General features: G+C 42.4%; 1 protein-coding gene, 1 non-coding gene and 1 pseudogene across 2 annotated transcripts in view; all 3 read right to left on the bottom strand.

The window, feature by feature from the left end:
* The window catches only part of LOC100965723, a 50,534-nt pseudogene extending 42,422 nt beyond the window's left edge, over positions 1-8,112 (bottom strand).
* Positions 8,113-11,325: 3,213 nt separating this feature from the next.
* Positions 11,326-11,429, bottom strand: LOC111725402. Its single transcript, XR_002773476.1, has one exon. It is a non-coding gene; the product is annotated as a U6 spliceosomal RNA (small nuclear RNA).
* Positions 11,430-13,555: 2,126 nt separating this feature from the next.
* The window catches only part of COQ2 (coenzyme Q2, polyprenyltransferase), a 19,856-nt gene continuing 13,333 nt past the window's right edge, over positions 13,556-20,078 (bottom strand). The window contains exons 6-7 of the mRNA XM_003790036.3: positions 16,069-16,257; positions 13,556-14,020 (exon numbers count right to left, since the gene is read on the bottom strand). Of these exons, the coding sequence (XP_003790084.1) occupies positions 13,856-14,020; positions 16,069-16,257 (354 nt within the window). The 3' untranslated portion in view covers positions 13,556-13,855. The remainder of the gene's footprint in view (positions 14,021-16,068; positions 16,258-20,078) is intronic.

Raw genomic sequence — 20,078 nt, 5'->3', positions numbered from 1 at the left:
ATCTGACTTTATAATATGGCATGGTTTAGGCTCCAGACAAGACCAGAAATCTGGCCTTTCTGTTCCTCTTGGTGTCTGTTTGGTTCCTCCCTGTGTCAAGGCTGATGCACTTGCTGTTATTCCTTCCTGGAACACTCGGCCCACAAACATTCAATCAGATCCCTTCATCACATCATTTAAGCCTCTGTTCAACTATCATTTGGAAACCCTTCCCTGGCACTCTATCAAATCTTTTACCAAGCTTTAGTTTTCTTCATAACAACTTCCTACTGTATCATATATTTGTTATTGAAACACAGGGTCTAGGAAGGCAGGGACATGTCTTGTTCATTGAGGTAGCCTCAGAACCTAGAATAGTGCATGGCACATAAAAGGTAGCTGGTCAGTATTGATTAGATGAATGGGTGTAGGTGTTGTTAAAGAGGTGTTCTCCTGGGACAGACGCCCACAGACCCACAGCAACAGAATCTCAGCCCCTAACTTAATTAGCACACAAATAACATGATGGCATTTCAATTATTCTCACCCTAACTTGATGGAAATGACTTCCATTTACCTTTTTTTAAATTATGGTATAACTGGCCAGGCGCAATGGCTCATGCCTGTAATCCCAGCACTTGGGGGGCCAAGGCGGGTGAATTGCCTGGGCTCACAGGTTCTATAGTAGCCTGAGCCAGAGTGAGACCTCGTCTCTAAAACTCGCCAGGCATTGTGGTGGGCGCCTGTAGTCCCAGCTATTCAAGAGGCTGAGGCAAGACAATCACTTCAGCCCAAGAATTTGAGGTTGCAGTTAGCTAGACTCCACAGCACTCTACTGAGGGCAAGAAAGTGAGACTTTGCCTCAAAAAACCAAAGCAAAACAAAAAAGATAAATGATGGTATAATTAATATACAGTAAAATTCATCTTTTGTGTGTGTGTACAATTTTATGAGTTTGGGCAAAGGCATATAATTATGTAAAAATTTTTTTTTGAGAGGTAGAGTCTCAGTTTGTCACTTAGCTCATGGCAATCTCAAACACTTGGGCTCAAGTGGTTCTCTTGCCTCAGCCTCCCAAGTAGTTGGGACAATGCTCTATTTTTAGAGATGGGGTCTCACTCTGGCTTGGGTTGGTCTCTTAACTTCTGAGCTCAAGCAATCTGCCCTGTGTGTACATATACATGTGTGTATATATATGCATGTGTGTGTGTGTGTGTGTGTGTGTATAAATCACAGTTTGTTTATTCTTTCACCAGTTGGGGGACATTTGAATTTTTTCTAGGTTGGAGTTATTATGAATCATGCTACTATTAACATTCACAGGCCAGTTTTTGTGTGAACATAAATTTTCTTTCTTTTCTCTTGAGTAAATACTTACAAGTGATTTTGCCGCATCATACAGTAAATACGTAATTAGCTATAAGAAACTGCTGAAGTGTTTTCCAAAGTGACAATACCATTTTGCATTTTGTTCACCAGTGTATAAGAGTTCACCCAGATGATCAAAAACTATTTTACAACAAAGACATTTGCAGAATGTTTATTGAAGCCCAATTCATAATAGCCAAGACATGGAAACAGCCCAAGTGCCCATCGACCCATAAATGGACAAATAAATTATGGTATATGTACACCATGGAATACTATGCAGCCATAAAAAGATAGAGACTTCACATCTTTTATGTTTACCTGGATGGAGCTGGAACATATTCTTCTTAGTAAAGTATCCTAAGAATGGAAAAAAAGTATCCAATGTACTTGATACTACTATGAAATCAATGTATAATCACCTACACAATCATATGAATGGCAAAACATAACTATAGTCCATAAAGTAGAAGGGAAGAGGAGAGAGAGGGTTGGGGAGAGGGGATATGGGAGAAAGGAGGGTATTCGGGGGGACCTCACCTAATGTGCATGATGCAATGGTACACTTCAAAACTATTAAGAATTGAGTATAATTGTGATGGATGTGTTACTTGGTTCAATGTGAACATTTCATATTATATGTCAAAGCAGTACCCTGAACCCCATAAATGCATCAATGTACAAAGTTATGATTTAATAAAAAAAAAAAAAAGAGTTCCAGGTACTCCACACTTCACCACCACTTGTCATAATGTGGAATGGCTATGGATGTGGAAATAAGACTAAAAACCTGGCCTTCTTGTTTTTCTAATTCTGCACCTGCTGTTCCATCTTCTTGGAATACATTCACTTGTGTTAGTGTAACTTCAACACACACTTGAATTTATAGGAGCACAATGAAGAAAATCAGAAACATGAATGCATGAATGGGGAGAAATTCTAAAACTATATCCCTTTTTCCTGCATTCTTCCATGTACCTTGATATCTTGGCAATTTTCATATAGGAGCTAATTAATTTATGCTAAAAACTTTTCTATTTTATTTGTAACATGTTTTCAAGTGAATTCGTTTAAAACATTCAGAACATGCATTTGCAGTACTAAAATACTGATCAGAAACAAAAATTTACTCCAGATTCTAGAGTGTTAAAGTTGTCTTTTTCTGTCTTCAAGGAAATCACGCAAACTGAAAGCCATTTGTGTCTCTGAGGCCTTTCTCAGCAGGGCATGACCTCTGACTCCAGTATTACGGCAATACCCACACAATACCTGTGAGTATAAGGGAAGCAAGTCGTTTTGTTACTTTGCTCAATGATGCCTAACAAGAAACTTAATTACTCACTTTAATTTTTAAAAGAAGAAATTATTAAATAATTAAATAAAATTCTAGTTAACATTTGTATACATTGCTTTCAACTTCTTTCCATTTATACTTTATTAATGGGTAGGATATCCTTTAAAAAACTCATTCATAATTTTAGTCTTCATATTTTGTACCCACCATCCACACTGTTGAAACCATTTAAGAAACTCGGGCTCAGGAACTGAATGTGGAAATTGTTTTCCTAAAATTGAACCCTAGATCAGCTTCCTCTTAAGGGAATAGTTCCTCACAGATGGCTTCTGGATAAAGAAATGGTTTACAGATGAAAAAGAATGCTGAAAAGTAATGTACATAAATGTTAACTAGATTTCTATTTGTTTAGTTTAAAACTCTTTAATAGGCTCAGCGCCCTTAGCTCACTGGTTAGGGCACCGGCCACATGCACTGGGGATAGTGGGTTTGAACCCGGCTCAGGCCTGCTAAAAAACAATGACAACGGTGGCACCTATGGCTCAGTGGGTAGGGTGCCGGCCCCACATACCAATGGTGGTGGGTTTGAACCGAACTACAACAAAAAAATAGCTTTTTTTTTTTGAGACAGAGTCTCACTTTATCGCCCTCAGTAGAGTCTGTGTGTCACAGCTTACAGCAAGTTCCAACTCCTGGGCTTAGGCAATTCTCTTGCCTCAGCCTCCTGAGTAGCTGGCTCTACAAGCGCCTGCCACAATGCCTGGCTATTTTTTTGTTGTAGTTTGGATGGGGTTGGGTTCAAACCCGGCATCTTTGGTATATGGGGCTGGCACCTACCCACTGAGCCATAGGCACTACCCAGAAAAAGATAACATTGCTCATGTAACTTGGCTGAATTATCAGGCCATGATATCCAGACCTGTCTAGCTCCATAAGCCAACACCCACATATTCCCTGCTATTACCAATCTGCAGCTCTCAGTCACAAAATCTTCCTATTTGCCAAGCTAGCTTTGGTGAGTTTTCTTTATATTAAGAGTTTTCCTTTCAGGACTCAGGGAGGTTGAGGATAGGGCACTAATGCCCTAATATGAGGTCTTTGTTTCTGAGGGAAAGTGCTTCCTAGATGCACCAGAGACCTGATCCTGCTCATCTATAAAATGCAGTTAACACATCAGCTGGACCTGTTTTCCAAACGCAGAATGCCCTTCTATTATTTTATTTAATTTATTTTTATTTATTTATTTTTGAGAAAAGTCTCACTGTGTCGCTCTCTGTAGAGAGCTATGGCATCACAGCTCACAGCAACCTCAAACTCTTGGGCTTAAGTGATTCTCTTGCCTCAGCCTCCCAAGTACTGAGACTACAGGCACCCGCCACAATGCCTGGTTATTTTTTGTTGCAGTTGTCACTGCTGTTTTAGCAGGCCTGGTTCGGGTTCGAACCCTCCAGCCTCCGTGTATGTGGCTGGCACTGTAACCAGTGTGTTACAGGCCATCCTTCTATTATTTAAATATGTAAAAAATGCAAAGACTCAAGGAAAAAGGCCATGGAAGACACCGTTGATGGTTCATTGACAAACCTAACAGCAATTCTCCATCCATTTCAGATACTTGTGGCAGCAGTTCTGAAATCTGGTCCACCGGGCTTGGTGTTGCAGTCACCGAATTGGGTTTCACTTCCACTTCCTTATTTCTTCATCTGAGGAAGAAGATCCTGAATGATAATGAGAGGTAACTTTATCAAGGGCTCTGGTAACTTTCTTGGAGATCTCATCCTTGTTCTCATCCTCATTTTCAAAGCTGGCAACAATGAGTGCAATTGTTTTTCTCTCCATACTGACAGCACACCTTCCACAGGTCTACCCAGAGCGCAAGCTCCTTTGGCAAGCCCAGATCACTATGATACCGGAATTTCGTCTTCAGTAGGTTCCTGGTCTTGGTGATCTGAAGAATAAATCCGCAGACCACCGATCAGTGGTAAGACAGGACTTATTTAGAAAAGAATACGAAAACACCAGAGTTCCTGGCAGAGCAGGAAAACTCTTCTCTTCCTCTCTGTCTGTCTGTCTGTCCGCGGACATGGGGCCCTCTGTAGTTACATTTAGCCTGTCTGGGACCTTCTGTGACATATTTGGGACACTCAGTAGTTAGTTACATTTAGCATGTCTGGGACCCTCTGTAGTTACATTTAGCTTGTCTGGGACCCTCTGTAGTTACATTTAGCTTGTCTGGGACCCTCTGTAGTTACATTTAGCTTGTCTGGGACCCTCTGTAGTTACATTTAGCGTGTCTGGGACACTCTGTGACTTATCTGGGATACTCAGTAGTTACATTTAGCGTGTTTCTGAGCGTGTCTGGGACCTGAATGAATGGCTACAATGCCTTTCATTCCCAGGCCTAGGAAACTTACATGAAATTGGCCAGGCCTGGAAAATGCAGGTTTCCTGTTCAGCCGAAGGTGCTGGTGTCTCCCCAGCAGTTGTCTGGCCCCCGTTACCCTCCAGCCCGCTGGTTCGTCTGCTCCCTGCCACCGCATCAACACCGCCAAGGCGGAGGCAGCTGGTCAGCCCCAGCTCTAGAACCTGGCTGGGACGCCACTTGTGCTGTATTAACTATACAAGATGCAGCTGCTCTCACAAGCTTTCAGGACATCAGGATCAGCTCTCTGAAACTTACTGACACGAAAGCATCTGTAAGCCGGTCCTTTTGATGTTTTCTTCCAGTTACCAATGATTTTTGTATTTTTCTTGAAACATTAGAGTCAATTTCTCAGCAAACCTCTCAACTGCCTTTTTTTTTTTTTTCCAACTTATCATGTTTTCGAACTAGTCTTGTGAAAAAGAAGACAACAGCGGCAATTTCGTTCTTTATGTTTTTCTCTTCGTCCAGCGCGCGCCGCTCCCTCCCGCTCGGAGGACGGGTTGGCGGCGGCGGGCGGAGAGCGCGCGCCCGAGCGAGCGCGGCCCCGAGGCTGCGCGCGGGACCGGCTCGTGCACTACAGGGGTCCGACCTGGCTGAGATTCTTTAAAAGTATAGCATAACTCCAATTTTATTAAAAATGTTTACGTGCCTATTGAAAGCTGGAAGGCTGTCACGCTGCAGTGCATATATTTGAATAATGCTATTATAAATGATTTTCATTTTGCCTTTGTGCTTTTCCGTATTTTTGAACTTCCCCCAATGTACATGTCCTTTTCCTTGCAGTAGGAAACAAGTGCAGTAAATACTATTTTTTAAAGTTAGAAGAGAAGAAAGACATGGGAACTTTGTTTGTGTGCAGTTTTTGGCCTGGGCTGGGTTCCAACCCACCACCTACAGCATATGGGGCCAGCGCTCTACTCCTTTGAGCCACAGGCGCCACCCATGGGAACTTTTTATTTCATGTTATTTATAAGTTCCTGAAGACAAGCAAGGTGATATTGCTATTCCTGGCCATTGTTCTGATATGAACAAGGTGTGGTAACTTAGTACTCAGCATTATAGGAGGCCTTCTGACGTCATTAGGAAGCTACGTGAGACAGAGATGGGACAGTTTTACAGTATGACTTCCGGGTAGCCAAAGAGATATTCCCACTTTAGGACTCTGTTGGGGTTGGTCTTCTTTCTTCCAACTGGAATTCCTTTTCAGAGGTAGCCAAGGATTATGATCAAAGGGAGACAGGGAAGTCTGAGGCCGTAATTGTAGGCCTCCTTCTAATATTCACACCTATTTTTTACTTTGGAAAGGGCTTATGAAAATAATAATAATCTTGCTTTTGTTTTTATGGTGGATACATATAGATTATCTTAACATCTATTTTAAAAATGCAAATATTAAAAAACACAGATTATCTTAGAAGAATTAAAGGTTACTTTTAAAGATTAGTTTAATTCGATCCTGCAATCCTATTGCTAAGCATCTATCCTAAAGAAAAAAAATATCCTTTTATCATAAGGACATTTGCACTAGACTTTTTATTGCAACTCAATTTATAATTGCCAAAATGTGGAAACAACCTAAATGCCCACTAACCCAGGAATGGATTAACAAGCTGTGGCATACGTATACCATGGAATACATTTCAGCCACTAAAAACATGGGGACTGGCTGGACATGGTGGGTCCTGTAATCCTAGCACTGTGGGAGGCCGAGGCAGGTGAATTGCTTGAGCTTATGGGTTCAAGACCAACCTGAGCCAGAAGGAGACCTTGTCTCTAAAAATGGCTGGGTGTTGTGGCAGGCACCTATAATCCCAGCTACTTGGGAGGCTGAGGCAAGAGAATCGCTTGAACCCAAGAGTTTGATGTTGCTGTCAGCTAAGATGCCATAGTGATACAGGATAAGTGGTATCCCAGCCAGCTCATGGAGCTGGGGGGCACGGACTGGCAGCCTCCGCCTTGGCAGTGTTGGTGCATTGGCAGCAAGCAGCAGAACCAGAAGGCTGGAGGGTAGGCAGGGGGGTCCCCATTTCCTAGGCCTGGGAATAAAAAGGATTGTAGCCATTCATTTGCAACCCAGACATGTTGTTCTGGACATGTCCCAGACAGATGTCCCAGACAATGCTAAATGTAACTACCAAGGGTCAGACATGTCCCAGACAGATGTCCCAGACCCGCTAAATGAAACTACCAGGGCCAGACATGCCCCAAACACAATGTCCCAGACATGTACCAGACATGTCTCAGACACCATGTCCCAGACACGATAAATGTAAGTACCTAACCCCTATTACACTAAATGTAACTACCTAATCCCTATCCAGGGCCCCATGCGACTATATATACCCCTAAACAAAGAGCCTACAGACAGAGAGGGAGAGGGAGCACTTTTCTCTCCTGACTCCAGTTTTCTCTCTCTGCCTGGAGCTCTGGCACTTCCTTATTCTTTTCTGTAAATAAATCCTGTCTTACCACTGATCTGTGGTCTGCGGATTCATTCTTCGAATCACTGAGACCAAGAACCTACTGAAGGGCAAAATTCCGATATCAATAGCACTCTACCATGGGTGACAGAGTGAGACTATCTCCCCCCCTCAAAAAAAGATGGAGACTTTACCTCTTTTGTAATAACCTGGATGGAGGTACAACACATTCTTCTCGGTCAAGCATCACAAGAATGGAGAAGCAAGAATGTAGTGTACTCAATTCTAATATGAAGGCAGCAGATGAGCTAATACAAGGGTGGGGGGGGTGGGGGGAATGAGGGAGCCAGGAGAGGGGAGGAGGGAGGGAAATGGGGGGGTCACGGTGTATGGCACACATCCTGGAGACAGGACACAATTATAAGAAGGACTTTATCTAACAAATGCAATCAGTGTAACCTAATTCTCTGTACCCTCAATGAATCCCAAACAATAAAAAAAAGATTAAAGCACAAAATTTAGAACCAAAGCCCTTTCAATTTTTATACAGAGTGATATTACAACCTATGCTATATTTGACATAACTTTTTCATTTGTTTCTTTAGCCTTCATTACCTATGTTTTTGCATAGTTCTGATATGTACGTGAAAATATTTTTATTATTTTTTATATGTCATCGAATGACATTAATAATTTCTATTACTGGCTTGGTGCCCATAGCTCAGTGAGTAGGGCGCTAGTCACATACACTGAGGCTGGAGTGTTTGAACCTGGACTGGGGTTGCTAAACAACAATGACAACTGCAACCAAAAAAAGCCCAGCGTTGTGGTGGGTGCCTATAGTCCCAGCTACTTGGGCAACACTTAAGCCCAAGAGTTTGAGGTTGCTGTGAGCTGTGACGCCATGGCACTCTACTGAGGGTGACATAGTGAGACTCTGTCTCAAAAAAAAAAAAAAATTTGTTACGGTACCTACCACCAGGTCTGATAATTAACTCAAACCTTAGATTACTTGATGTACAATAAGTTATAAATGTTTACTTTTAAACTTACAGTGTGGTACATGGAGGATATTTCAATGAATAAGTCATCCAATGTCCTCATTATCTTGAAATTTCCATGCTAAAAGGAGAAAGAAAATTTTGAAACCCACAAAAAAGGTATTTTATTTATTTATTATTATCATTATTTCTTCTTTTTTTTTTTTGAGACAGAGTCTCACTGCACCCTGAGTAGAGTGGTGGGGGGGGGTCACAGCTCACAGCAACCTCAAACTCTTGGGCTTAAGCAATTCTCTTGCCTCAGCCTCTCAAGTAGCTGGGACTACAGGCACTTGCCACAAAACCTGGCTATTTTTTTTTGTTGTAGTTGTCATTGTTGTTTAGCAGGCCCACGCCACATTTGAACCCACCAGTCTCATGTATATGGCCAGTGCCACTGAGCTATGGGCACTGAGCCGAAAAAGGTATTATTATCCCTATTTGAGCATTTGAACCACAAAGAGGTCAGGGACCAACTTTTTCAAGATCATCCAAGTTGTAGGTGTTAAAAGTAGAGCATTCCAACCCAGCCAAGCTGCTTCTTTGCTGGTCCAACCAAATGTTCTGGGAATTCAGAGAACAGATCAAATAGAGCTGGAAAAGTTGTTTTAGTTTACTCTGGCTGCTATAACAAATTATCACAAATCTAGTGGCTTAAAACAACACAAATTTATTACCTTACAGTTCTGGAAATTAGAAGTCCAAAATCTTTCACTGGGCTCAAGTGAAGGGGTCAGCCGGGCTGGGCATGATGGCTCTTGTCTGTAATCCCAGCACTTTGAGAGGCCAAGGCAGGAGGATCACTTGAGGCCAGAAGTTTGAGAATAGCGTGAGCTACAAAACAAGACCATATCTCTACCAAAAAAAAAAAAAAAAAAAAAAAAAAATTAGCTAGGGCCCAGAGTGGTGGCTCGTGCCTGTAATCCTAGCACTCTGGGAGGCAGAGACAGTGGATCCCATGAGCTCAGGAGTTCAAAACTCACAGCCTGAGCAAGAGTGAGACCCCCATCTCTTCTAAAAATAGAAAAAGAGGCTGGGCGTTGTGCCAGGGGCCTGTAGGCCCAGCTACCTGGGTGGCTGAAGCAGGATTGCTTTAACCCAGGAGTCTGAGGTTGCTACGAACCAGGCTGACGCCACCACACTCTAGGTTGGGCAACAGAGTGAGACTGTCTCAAAAAAGGAAAAATATTAGTCAGATGTGATAGTGCACACCTGTAGTGCTAGCTACTCTGGAGGCTGAAGCAGGAGGATGGCTTGAGCCCAGGAGTTACAGGTTATAGTGAGCCATGATTATGCTACTGTGCTCCAGCCTCAGCCCATGACAGAGGTGAGACCCTCATTAAAAACAAAACAAACAAACAACTTTTTTTATTTCTTTGCCAGGCGTCAGGCTGGTCCCTTCTGATGCTCTGCAGGAAGAGCCAGTTTCCTTGTAGTGTCCAGAGGCGGCCTGCCTTCCTGGGCGAGTGCTGCTTCCTGCCCACCACTTGCTTCTGTTATCACGTCTCCTGCTGCGGCCTTTACCTTCTCCTCCCACTCTAAGGGGACCCCTAGACAAATCCTCTCCCTAACTCAAGATCCTTAATCCTATCTGTGAAGTCCCTTTTCCCATGTGAGGTCATGTATTCCCTGGCTCTGGGAATTACAAGGACATCTTTAGGAAGGCTTTATTCAGCCAAACTTGTGGGCACTGGGAAGGCTGGACTTGTACTTTGGAATAGAAAGGAGCAGGAAGTGGGGGGCTTATCCCATGAACTACATTTGTAGAGCACCTTTCCCATGGCAGGCCCAGCACCAAGGGCTTTGCGTTAGTTTGCCAGGGCTGCCCTAACCAAGTACTGAAGACTGGGTGGCTAAAAAGAATAGAACTGTTCCCCCGTGATTCTGAAGGCCAGAAGTCTGAGATGCAGCGCTGCGGGTTCGGCGTCATCTGTGGCCTCTCCTGGGCTTGCAGGTGGCTGTCTTCTGTACTCACACGTTGTCTGTGCCCAGATTTCCTCTTCTGAAAAGGACAGTTGTGCTGGACTAGGGCTTTATTTTAACTTAATTACTTCTTTAAAACCCTATTTACAAAAACTGTTTCATTCTGAGGTACTGAGGGTTAGGATTTCAACATAGGAATTCTAAGGGGACACAATTCACCTGGAATGGGCTTAGACACATGCCAACAACTGCTGACAGCAGCCCGGATCTGGCAGTTGGAACGCGGCTGACGGTGGCTCACCCCTTGCCTAGTGTCTCCCAGATGTCAAGTATGAAAGGGAGATTCACCCCCAGCCTGCCTGCTCTAAGAGCCAGGCCTGGGATGCCAGGGCAGTTGTGATGGCAGATGGGGGCAGGAGAGTATGACTGTGGATGCCACAGACTGTATCAGAGGGTGGAGGGTGAACTTTGAGTTGCGGGAAAGAGCAGAAATAGCAGGGTGGGGTCGGTCAAGAAGGCCTTTATAGTCTGGCCTTTACAGGCACTGAGCACTGAGCAATCTAGCAATGAAATCTGGGAAGAGGGAGAGGCAGCATTTCCCCCGTCAAACTTTAACTAAATAATTGTCCAGCTAAAGTTCTTACAAATTCACAGTGACTCAGAAGCAGAAGACCAGGGCAAGGTTCCTCCCCACTGAACAGATTCCCCAAGGCAGCCTTGGTCATTTTGACTGCCACCAGCGCCTGGTGATGGCCTTTCAGCTTCCCTGTGGATAGCCGATCCTGACACCACAGGGGTGACTGCCACACTTCTTTCCCATCCAGAATTGTTTTAAGTCCCTTGTTTTAGAGGCTGATCTACTTCATCTTTTTTTTTTTTTTTAATATAGAATGTTTCACGAATTTGCGTGTCATCCTTGCGCAGGGGCCGTGCCGATCTCTGTATCGTTCCAATTTTAGTGTATGTGCTGCCGAAGCGAGGACCTTCATCTTTTTCTTGTTTTTCTATCTACCCCTTGCCCATTTATACTATTTTTTTCAGTCTTTATACTGGGAAAAGGAGAAATGTAGAAGCAGCTTTTTGAGAGTACGGTAACCTATGAATTAATTTTAAGATATAGGAGGTGGGGAATGAGTGCCATGATCAAGCTGACGAATGCAGCTTGGGGACCTCTTCTGTGTGCATGTGTGGTGACATTCAAGGTCTACTCTCTTAGCACATTTCAAGTATATAACATACACTTATAATTAACTTTGCATTCTCCTAATCCACAAAGGCTGCAGGATTTTTAGTGATTCTAAGATTTGGTCCACTTTTTCATCTACTAATTTAGGAACATGAAATAAAATTGCAACACACTGCATTCACCATCCTTTAATGGAAACCAGTGCTAATGGGCTAAGATGTTTTAAGGATTTTAAAATATAGGGTGAGAACTGTACGAAAACAGAAATCAGCACAGATTTAAATTCTATCTATTCTGATGCAGAATCAGAATTAAATAAAATCAAAGCCAATCATACTTCCTTAAAAGTAGGGTACCAGCTGGGTGTGGTAGCTCATGCCTGTAATCTTAGTACTTTGGGAGTCCAACGCAGGAAAATCACTTAGTTCAGGAGTATAACACCAGACTGAGCAAGACCCTGTCTCTACTAAAAATAGGTGGTTCATGCCTAGAATCCTAGCACTCTGGGAGGCCAAGGCAGGTGGATTGCCCTGAGCTCACAGGTTTGAGATCAGCCTGAGCAAAAGCGAGACCCTGTCTCTAAAAACAGGTGGGCATTGTGCCAGTCGCCTGTAGTTCCAGCTCAAGAGAATTGCTTAAGCCTAAGAGTTGGAGCTTGCTTTGAGCTATGGCACCACAGCACGGTATCAAGAGAGACAAAGTGAGACTCTATCTCAAAAAAAAAAAAAAAAAAGAAAATTTAGCTGGGTGTGGTGGCGGGCTCCTGTAGTTCCTGCTACTCAGGAGGCTGAGGCAGGAGGATTGCTTGAACCCAGGAGTTTGAGGTCGCTTTAGCTAGGCTGAGATGGTATTCTAACCTGAAGAGTGAGACTCTGCCTTAAAAAAAAAAACAGGCCACAATGTTCCTATTTGTTCCCTCTTTTGCTCACTGTTGCTTTAGCAGAGTTATAGCTGCTATTACTATGCTAAGTCTAAACCCTCACTCTCAGTGGGTGTTTGCTGAATAAACAAACATGTCTTCCTGTGCTTACCAGAGCTGTGCATGTGTAAGTGCTCCGTGAGCTGCATCATCACCACACCATTCAGGGTTTACTGCTGACCCTTGCCCGTGCACACTGTCTCCCTATACCCTAGTGACAGTGAGAGCCATTTAAATCAAGCAAAATATATTTCAGATTGAAGTGCTGAACAGAAAAAAAAAGAACAAAGGGATAGCAAGTATGGGTAGTGTTTGTATATAAAATTTTAGAAAGAAAAACCTCCTTGAAAAGGTGACATTTAAGGAAAGACCTGCAGCGAAAGTGGAAGGCGTAATTTGTGGAGCAATTGCAGGCAACATGAACAGTAAATGCAAAGGCACTGGGGCAGGAGGAGTCTGGCCAGACTGTTTAAGTAACAGGGAGGCGGCCAGCCTAGCTGGAGCAGGTATAGTGTGAAGAGTTGTCAGAGATGAGGGCAGATCATGGCAGCCTGGTAGGTGGCAGCCTTTCAGCTTGTACTGAGTGACCTAAGGAGATTTTGGAGGGTTCTGGGCAGAAGAATGATAAGACCTATGTAGGTTTTAAGAGAATTACTCTGGCTGCTGTATTGAAAACATTCCGATGGGGGCAACAGAAGCAATACTAAACGTTTAAGCACTGTGTCACCATGCTATAAATTATAATTAGATAAGATAAAAACAGAAATTAAAATAGTCTCTGATGACTGTGACTCCACACAGAAACCAGATTTCCCAAGCAAATGTTAGTGTTGGTAACAACAGTGGTACATGTAGCTGTAGTAGGCCAAAATATTTATTTGCCTAAAACAAAAAAAACCCCAGAAGTTTTGGAATTACAGTTTTGGGCAGTGAGTAAAGGTCACAATAAAGAACAATAAGCCCCAAACTTCTGTAGCAGCTTTGATTTTTTGCCTTAAAAAAAAAAAAAAAAAAAGAGTGCATTTTGAGACATTCATTTAAATGAGATACACATCGGGTTTTCCCTAAAGTGCCAAAACTCATACAATTCCTGGAACTTCAGATCAGAATTATAATGGACTAAAGAATTCATCAAGTTAAATACTCAGGGTTATCTCAAATCCCGAAAAGTCCCTGGTTTCTGTGACAGGGAGGAATTCTGGTAGCAAGTAGTTGAATTAAAATCCAGGTAAAAATGCTCTAAATCTTCGTCTTTGGGTTCTTCTTTGTAAAAATTTGTTTTAATAATTCCTAGATAAACTTCACTAATTTTCTATTCTACTCTCTGTATTTTTCTTTATGTCATCTGTCTTCTTTTCTTTCCACAAATTCCCAAGGACAATTCCTAAAAAAATTATTAGTCCTATTGTTCGGTTGGAGGTAAATTTATCCCAGCAATCCTCTGGTCTGTGGATGTCTAGAGTGTAAATCTGTAAGGAAGGAAGGCAACACTGCATTAGTCCCTGATCTGATCTGCACTTCGGGACATACATACAAACATGGCAGGACAGAGGAGAAAACAGCGTTTTGTTACAGAATTTTAAGCAACAGGAAGCCCTTATCATACTGCAACATGTTTCTGAATGTAGAAAACTTTACCATACCTTCTAAGATGTGTCCCCAAAACTTCCAGTTGAGTTCATGACTGCTGTGAGAGGCAACCCATTCTATTTTTAGTTCTATTTAGAAAGCTCTTCCTTATACTGACTTATTTGAAAATCTGCTTCCCTCAAAGCCCCTACTTTCCAATTCTAGCTCTCTTCTCTCTTTAGTCTTCTCAATGAAGAACAAATCACAGCGGGGCAGGCCGATTCTCTGTTGTGCAGGGCTGTCTGGTGACCCAAGGGACATTCACTGGACCTTACACAGAATGCCTGTAGTGCTCCCTCCCACTTTATCATGATGGCCAGAAGTATGTTTACAAATCTCCCTCCCATGCCCACATACAGATGGGAACCTAGAGACCTACAACTGCTGCTAGCAACCTAGAACACACACACTCCTTTTCCCCATGGTAGGACTATAAATGTTATCACGAAAGTCTCTGTTCCTACTTTATTTTCCCGAAGTTTAAAGAACTAACTCTCCTTTATTATATCGTCTGCAGACTTAAAATCATCCTGATTTCCTTTCTCTTCAAATACTAGAAGGCTGTGTCCACCTTCAAATGCTATGTCAAGAATTCAACAGAGGATCAGAAAAGTCATTTGAAGTATAAAATATTCCAAATAGTTATTGTAATGGTGGTTGTCCTTGTAACTCTGCCTTCTTCTGCTAATATTCAGATGCTTAATCACCACTACATTTCCATTATCCAGACCATGGGATGACAACCCACGTGGAACTGAATTATGACCAAGAGGGGATTTGGAGAAATTCTGAAGAGGAGAGTGGTGACATCCTGGAGAATCACCCATTTTTACCTTTTAGCTCTCATGTGATGAAAACAATGAAGGGGATATGGGCTTACTTTTAAGAGACATCATTATTCCTTTTTAGAGACAGCATCTTGCTCTGTCACCCAGGTTGGGGGTGCAGTATGCAATCATAGCTCACCGCAGCCTTGAACTCCTAGGCTCAAGGGATCCTTCTCCCTTAGCCTCCTGAGTAGCTAGGGCTACAGGCACACACCACCGTGCCTGGCTAATTTTTTTTTTTTTTGTAGACATGGGGTCTTGCTATGTTGCTAATGCTGGTCTTAGACTCCTGGGGCCTAGCAGTCTTCCTACCTTGGCCTCCCAAAATGCTGGGACTACAGGTATGAGCCACTGGGCCAGACCCTAGACAGCAGATTTTAATTTCCTTCATATTACCTTGTGCAAGTCTTACCCATGCTAAAAAGAAATTTGCAATAATCTGTATGAAACAGATCAGATCATCTAAAAACAAGTTCCCTAACATCTTTTTTATTCTGTTTAATGATAGTAACATTAAAATTGATAGAAAAATACACTTCATTTAATTAATATTACATGTAGTTGATTGAGTTTACAAGTCAATAATGTAGATTCTCAGTATAAGCTTGGGGGGTAGGAGAAGCAGTGTGGGCGACTACCCTGGAACAACAGCTCCCTGCCATCTAGGCAGAACTTTGACATGTTTAGCATTTGGGGACCAGTGGAGCCCGAACTTATAAATGATTACTTTAACTATCACTAGAAACCCAGATTTAAAAAAAGAGTTTTACCAATTTGTTTTTAGAATAATTAAACTCAACCCACAAGCCTCAGACATTTTTCCAGACATGAATCAGAGAGAAAATCAAAGGGAAAAACCCCAGTTGAGGTTTATGTTTTTTCTCTAAAATAACACATTCATATGACAAGTTGGAACAGAGGAGGGGGTGGTTTGAGGTAGTACAAGCAAAGTAGTTGTTTTAAGAAGTTTCTGACTTGGTAAACACAAAGGGTATTTTAAAAAAATTATTTTTGTAATTTATACCAAAGAAAAACAAGGGACAAGTAAGAAACTGTCAAACCTGGTGAGCCAGATGGGCTCCGACGGCGAGCAGAGCAGCGTAGTAGGGAGCAGTCTGGCTGCTGCTCACCCCCACCAGACTCAGCGCCCCCAGCATAGCAGCACTGAAGCCACCCAGCCATTGCTTGGTGTTTTCACGGAAGAGCAGGGCTGTGGACTTAAGACCAATCAGAGCATCGTCTCTTTTGTCCTAATACAGGAAGTAATAATAAGTGTCATTGGGGAGGATTTAATCCACATACTAAGTATCATAAAATTCACATTTTGAAATGTATAATTTGGCGGTTTCTAGTATAGTCACAAGGTGTCAACCACTGCCACTATCTAACCGCAGAAGAGACTATCTTCCAAAGAACATGCAGATTTACCACCAGCTGTGAAAAATGACAGTAACTCAAAGCAGGCCAATCAATAATAAATTTGTAGGCCAAGAGAAGTTAAACATCACTACTAAAACCACCATCTAGCTCTATTTCTACATTTCATTGTATTTCTTGTAACACTACAGTGGCTTTTAACTATTAATACTTTTACTATATAAGGATTAAAAAAATTTCTTTTGAGACAGAGTCTCAAAAAAGTAGAGTGCTCTGGTGTCACAGCTCACAGCAACCTTAGACTCTTGGGCTCAAGCAATTCTCTTGCCTCTGCCTCCCAAGTAGCTGGGACTTAGAGGTGCCCGCCACAAAGTCCAGCTATTTTTAGAGATGTGGTCTTGCTCTTGCTCAGGCTGGTGTCGAACCTGGGACTTCAGTGCAATCCACCCACCTTGGCCTCCCAGAGTGCCAGGATTAAAGGCACGAGCCACCGTACCCAGGCTCCTCATAGTTCTTAAAATTCAGTAATTTCCTATATATTTTAGTTTCAATCTTGCTAAATCACACATGTAGGAAAATGCTTGCTTACTATCATTCCCATTCCCATTCCACTTCTAGTCCAATTTATTCCTTGCCTTTTTTTTTTTTTATTTTTTTGAGACAGATCCTCAAGCTGTTGCCCTGGGTAGAGTGCCGTGACATCATAGCTCACAGTAACCTCCAACTCCTGGGCACAAGTGATTCTCCTGTCTCAGCCTCCCAAGTAGCTGGGACCACAGGTGCCTGCCACAATGCTTGGCTATTTTTTGGTTGCAGCTGTGATTGTTGTTTGGTGGGCCCGGGCTGGATTTGAACCCAGCTCAGGTGTATGTGGCTGGCACCTTAGCTGCTTGAGCCACAGGCACAGAGCCAATTCCTTGCCTTTCTTATCAAATCCTGGGTATGCAGCTGCCTGGTTTCCTCTAGGGGTTTTATTTGTAAGCATTGCCATGCACTGTTGAAATAATGGTTGTGCAGTGTCAGTGGCTGCACTCAGAACTCTGCACTGACCTGCAGGTAGGCAGGCCACCTTTTTGGGTCCAAATCCAAATAATAATGAGTGTGGGTTAGTGTATCTATTTTTTCTTTCATACTACAATCATCTTCAGATGACTGTATCTTTAATTACAGGAATCACAAAAGTGTCTTGAGTATGTGGTGTTTTACTGAACAAGTTATTCTCGCTGGAATACATTTATCCTAACTACTGGCTCCAGACCTTCCTGCAAAGAGTACAGGCATCTCTTTGAAGCTGCAAGTCAAATTTCACTTCACCTTTTTTTCCCCTCTGTCCCACACTTGAACAAGAGTTGTCTTGGGCCACACATTAAATACACAAACACTGAAGAAAGCTGATTAGCAAAAAAAGGTCTGTGCATACTTTTTATGGTATCTGACACTCATACATCAGCAAAAAATAGTCCTCATGAAATCAGCATGTAGCCTGCAGGTTAAACACCACAGGACAGGGGGTTTGTGGAAGAAAACAAGAAAAAATCCAGACATGTCCTTGAAGTAGGGTTCGAGACCAGCCTGAGCAAGAGCAAGACCTCCATCTCTAAAAACAGCCAGGCGTTGTGGCGGACACTGGCAGTCCCAGCTACCTGGGAGGCTGAGACAAGAGAACCACTTGTACTCAAGAGTTTGAGGTTGCTGTGAGCTGTGATGCCATGGAACTCTACCAAGGGCAAAAAAGTGAGACTCTATCTAAAAAAAAAAAAAAAAAAAAAACAACAACACCCAAAACCTTTAAGTAAATATGATCTTATTTCAGAAAAATACCAAGAAGAAAACTTTCAAAATGTTCATAAATGTATTCTTAGCACAGTTATCAAAAAATGGTCACTATTGTGATAGATGTGTTAATTAATTTGATTGTGATAATTATTTCATAATGTATACACATATCAGATCACCATATTATATACCCTGGACATACACAACTTCTATTTATCAGTTATACCTTAGTGAAGCTGGGAAAAAATTTGATAAATGTAAAAAGATAATTAAGGCCATATAAGAAAGAGAGCAAAAAAGGAGGTTTTTTTTGTTGTTGTTGTTTTTGGACAGGGCCTGGTTTGAACCTGCTACCTCTGGCACATGGGGCCAGCACCCTACTCCTTTAAGCCACAGGTGCTGCCCTCCTAAAAAAGGAGTTTTAAAGATAAACTTAATAAAAGACAGTACCAAAAACTATAAAAATGTTTATAGCCTCTAACTCAGTAATACCATTTCTAAAAATTTACCTGAAAAACTCATATTCGTGAATCATTGGAGAGTAGAACGGTATTATTATTATTATTATTTGGCTAGGGCCAGGTTTGAACCTGCCACCTCTGGTATAGGGGCCTGCACCTATACCAGAGGCCACTCCTTTGGGCCACAGGCACCGCCCAGAACAGTATTATTTATAATTGTGCAAACTCAAATTATCAAAATAGATAAATTATTAAATTTTTAAAAGTTATGACATGTTAAATCAATGGGTCACAATCTTTTAAGTGACAATAACAAATAATTGGTAAAAACATGGGAAAATAGGCTCGGTGCCTGTGCTCAGTGGTTAGAGCGCCAGCCACATACACCGGGGCTGGGGGGCTGGAACCCAGCCTGGGCCTGCTAAATCACATGACAAATATAACAAAAGAATAGCTGGGTGTTGTGGCAGGAACCTCTAGTCCCAGCTACTTGGGAGGCTGAGGCAAGAAAATCGCTTAAGCCCAAGAGCTTGGGGTTGCTGAGCTGTGATACTACAGCACTCTACCGAGGGTGACATAGTGAGACTCTTGACAAAATAAAAAGGAAAATGTTTATTATCTAAGCCAAGTAAAAGAGCTGCATAATACAGTGATTAGGGGCTGGGCATGGTGGCTCATGCCTATAATCCCAGGCTGAGGCTGGTGGATTGCCTGAGCTCAGGAGTTTGAGACCAACCTGAGCCAGAGTGAGACCCTGTCTTTAAAAAATAGCCAGGCATTGTGGTGCGCACCAGTAGTCCCAGCTAGTTGGGAGTCTGAGGCAAGAGAACTGCTTAAGCCCAAGAGTTGAAGGTTGCTGTGAGCTATGATGCCACAGCACTTTACCATCGGCAACAAAGTGAGACTGTGTCTCAAAAAAAAAAAAAAAATACAGTGATTAGAGGCACACACAGAAGGGCAGGGGAGCACAGCGGTTAGAAACAGAGTCCCTGAACACCATCTGGGCTTGACTCTCAGCCCTGCCACCCCTAACTGTATGACACAGTAAGTTACTTCTTCATGTTTCCTCTTCTGTCAAATGAAGATAATAAAAGAACTTTCCTCACAGATAGTTGTGAGCATTAAATAAGCATTTGTAAAGTATTTAAGACAGTGTCTGGTATATAGTGAGTACTGTACAAATGCTTGTATAAACTAAATGAGCTGAACTCTTTGGTAAACATACATAAACATGAAACAGAAATACTTTGCTGGAGCCATAGAATTATGAATGACTTTCTTTTAAGGACAAAAATACTTTGGGCCAGTCCTGGTCATCTGCGTCTATTGTCTTAGCTACTTGGGAGGCTGAGGTGGGAAGACTGCTTGAGTCTGTAAGTTCAAGGCTGCAATGAGCTCTATTGATTTCATCACTGTACTCCAATCCAGGAAACAGTGTGAGATCCCATCTCAAACAT

This window comes from Otolemur garnettii, unplaced genomic scaffold, assembly GCF_000181295.1.
Source record: "Otolemur garnettii isolate 467f Iridium unplaced genomic scaffold, OtoGar3 scaffold00039, whole genome shotgun sequence".
Classification (NCBI taxonomy): Eukaryota; Metazoa; Chordata; class Mammalia; order Primates; family Galagidae; genus Otolemur; species Otolemur garnettii.
Note: the sequence above shows the minus strand (reverse complement) of the source record. Positions and strands in the feature narration are given on the sequence as shown.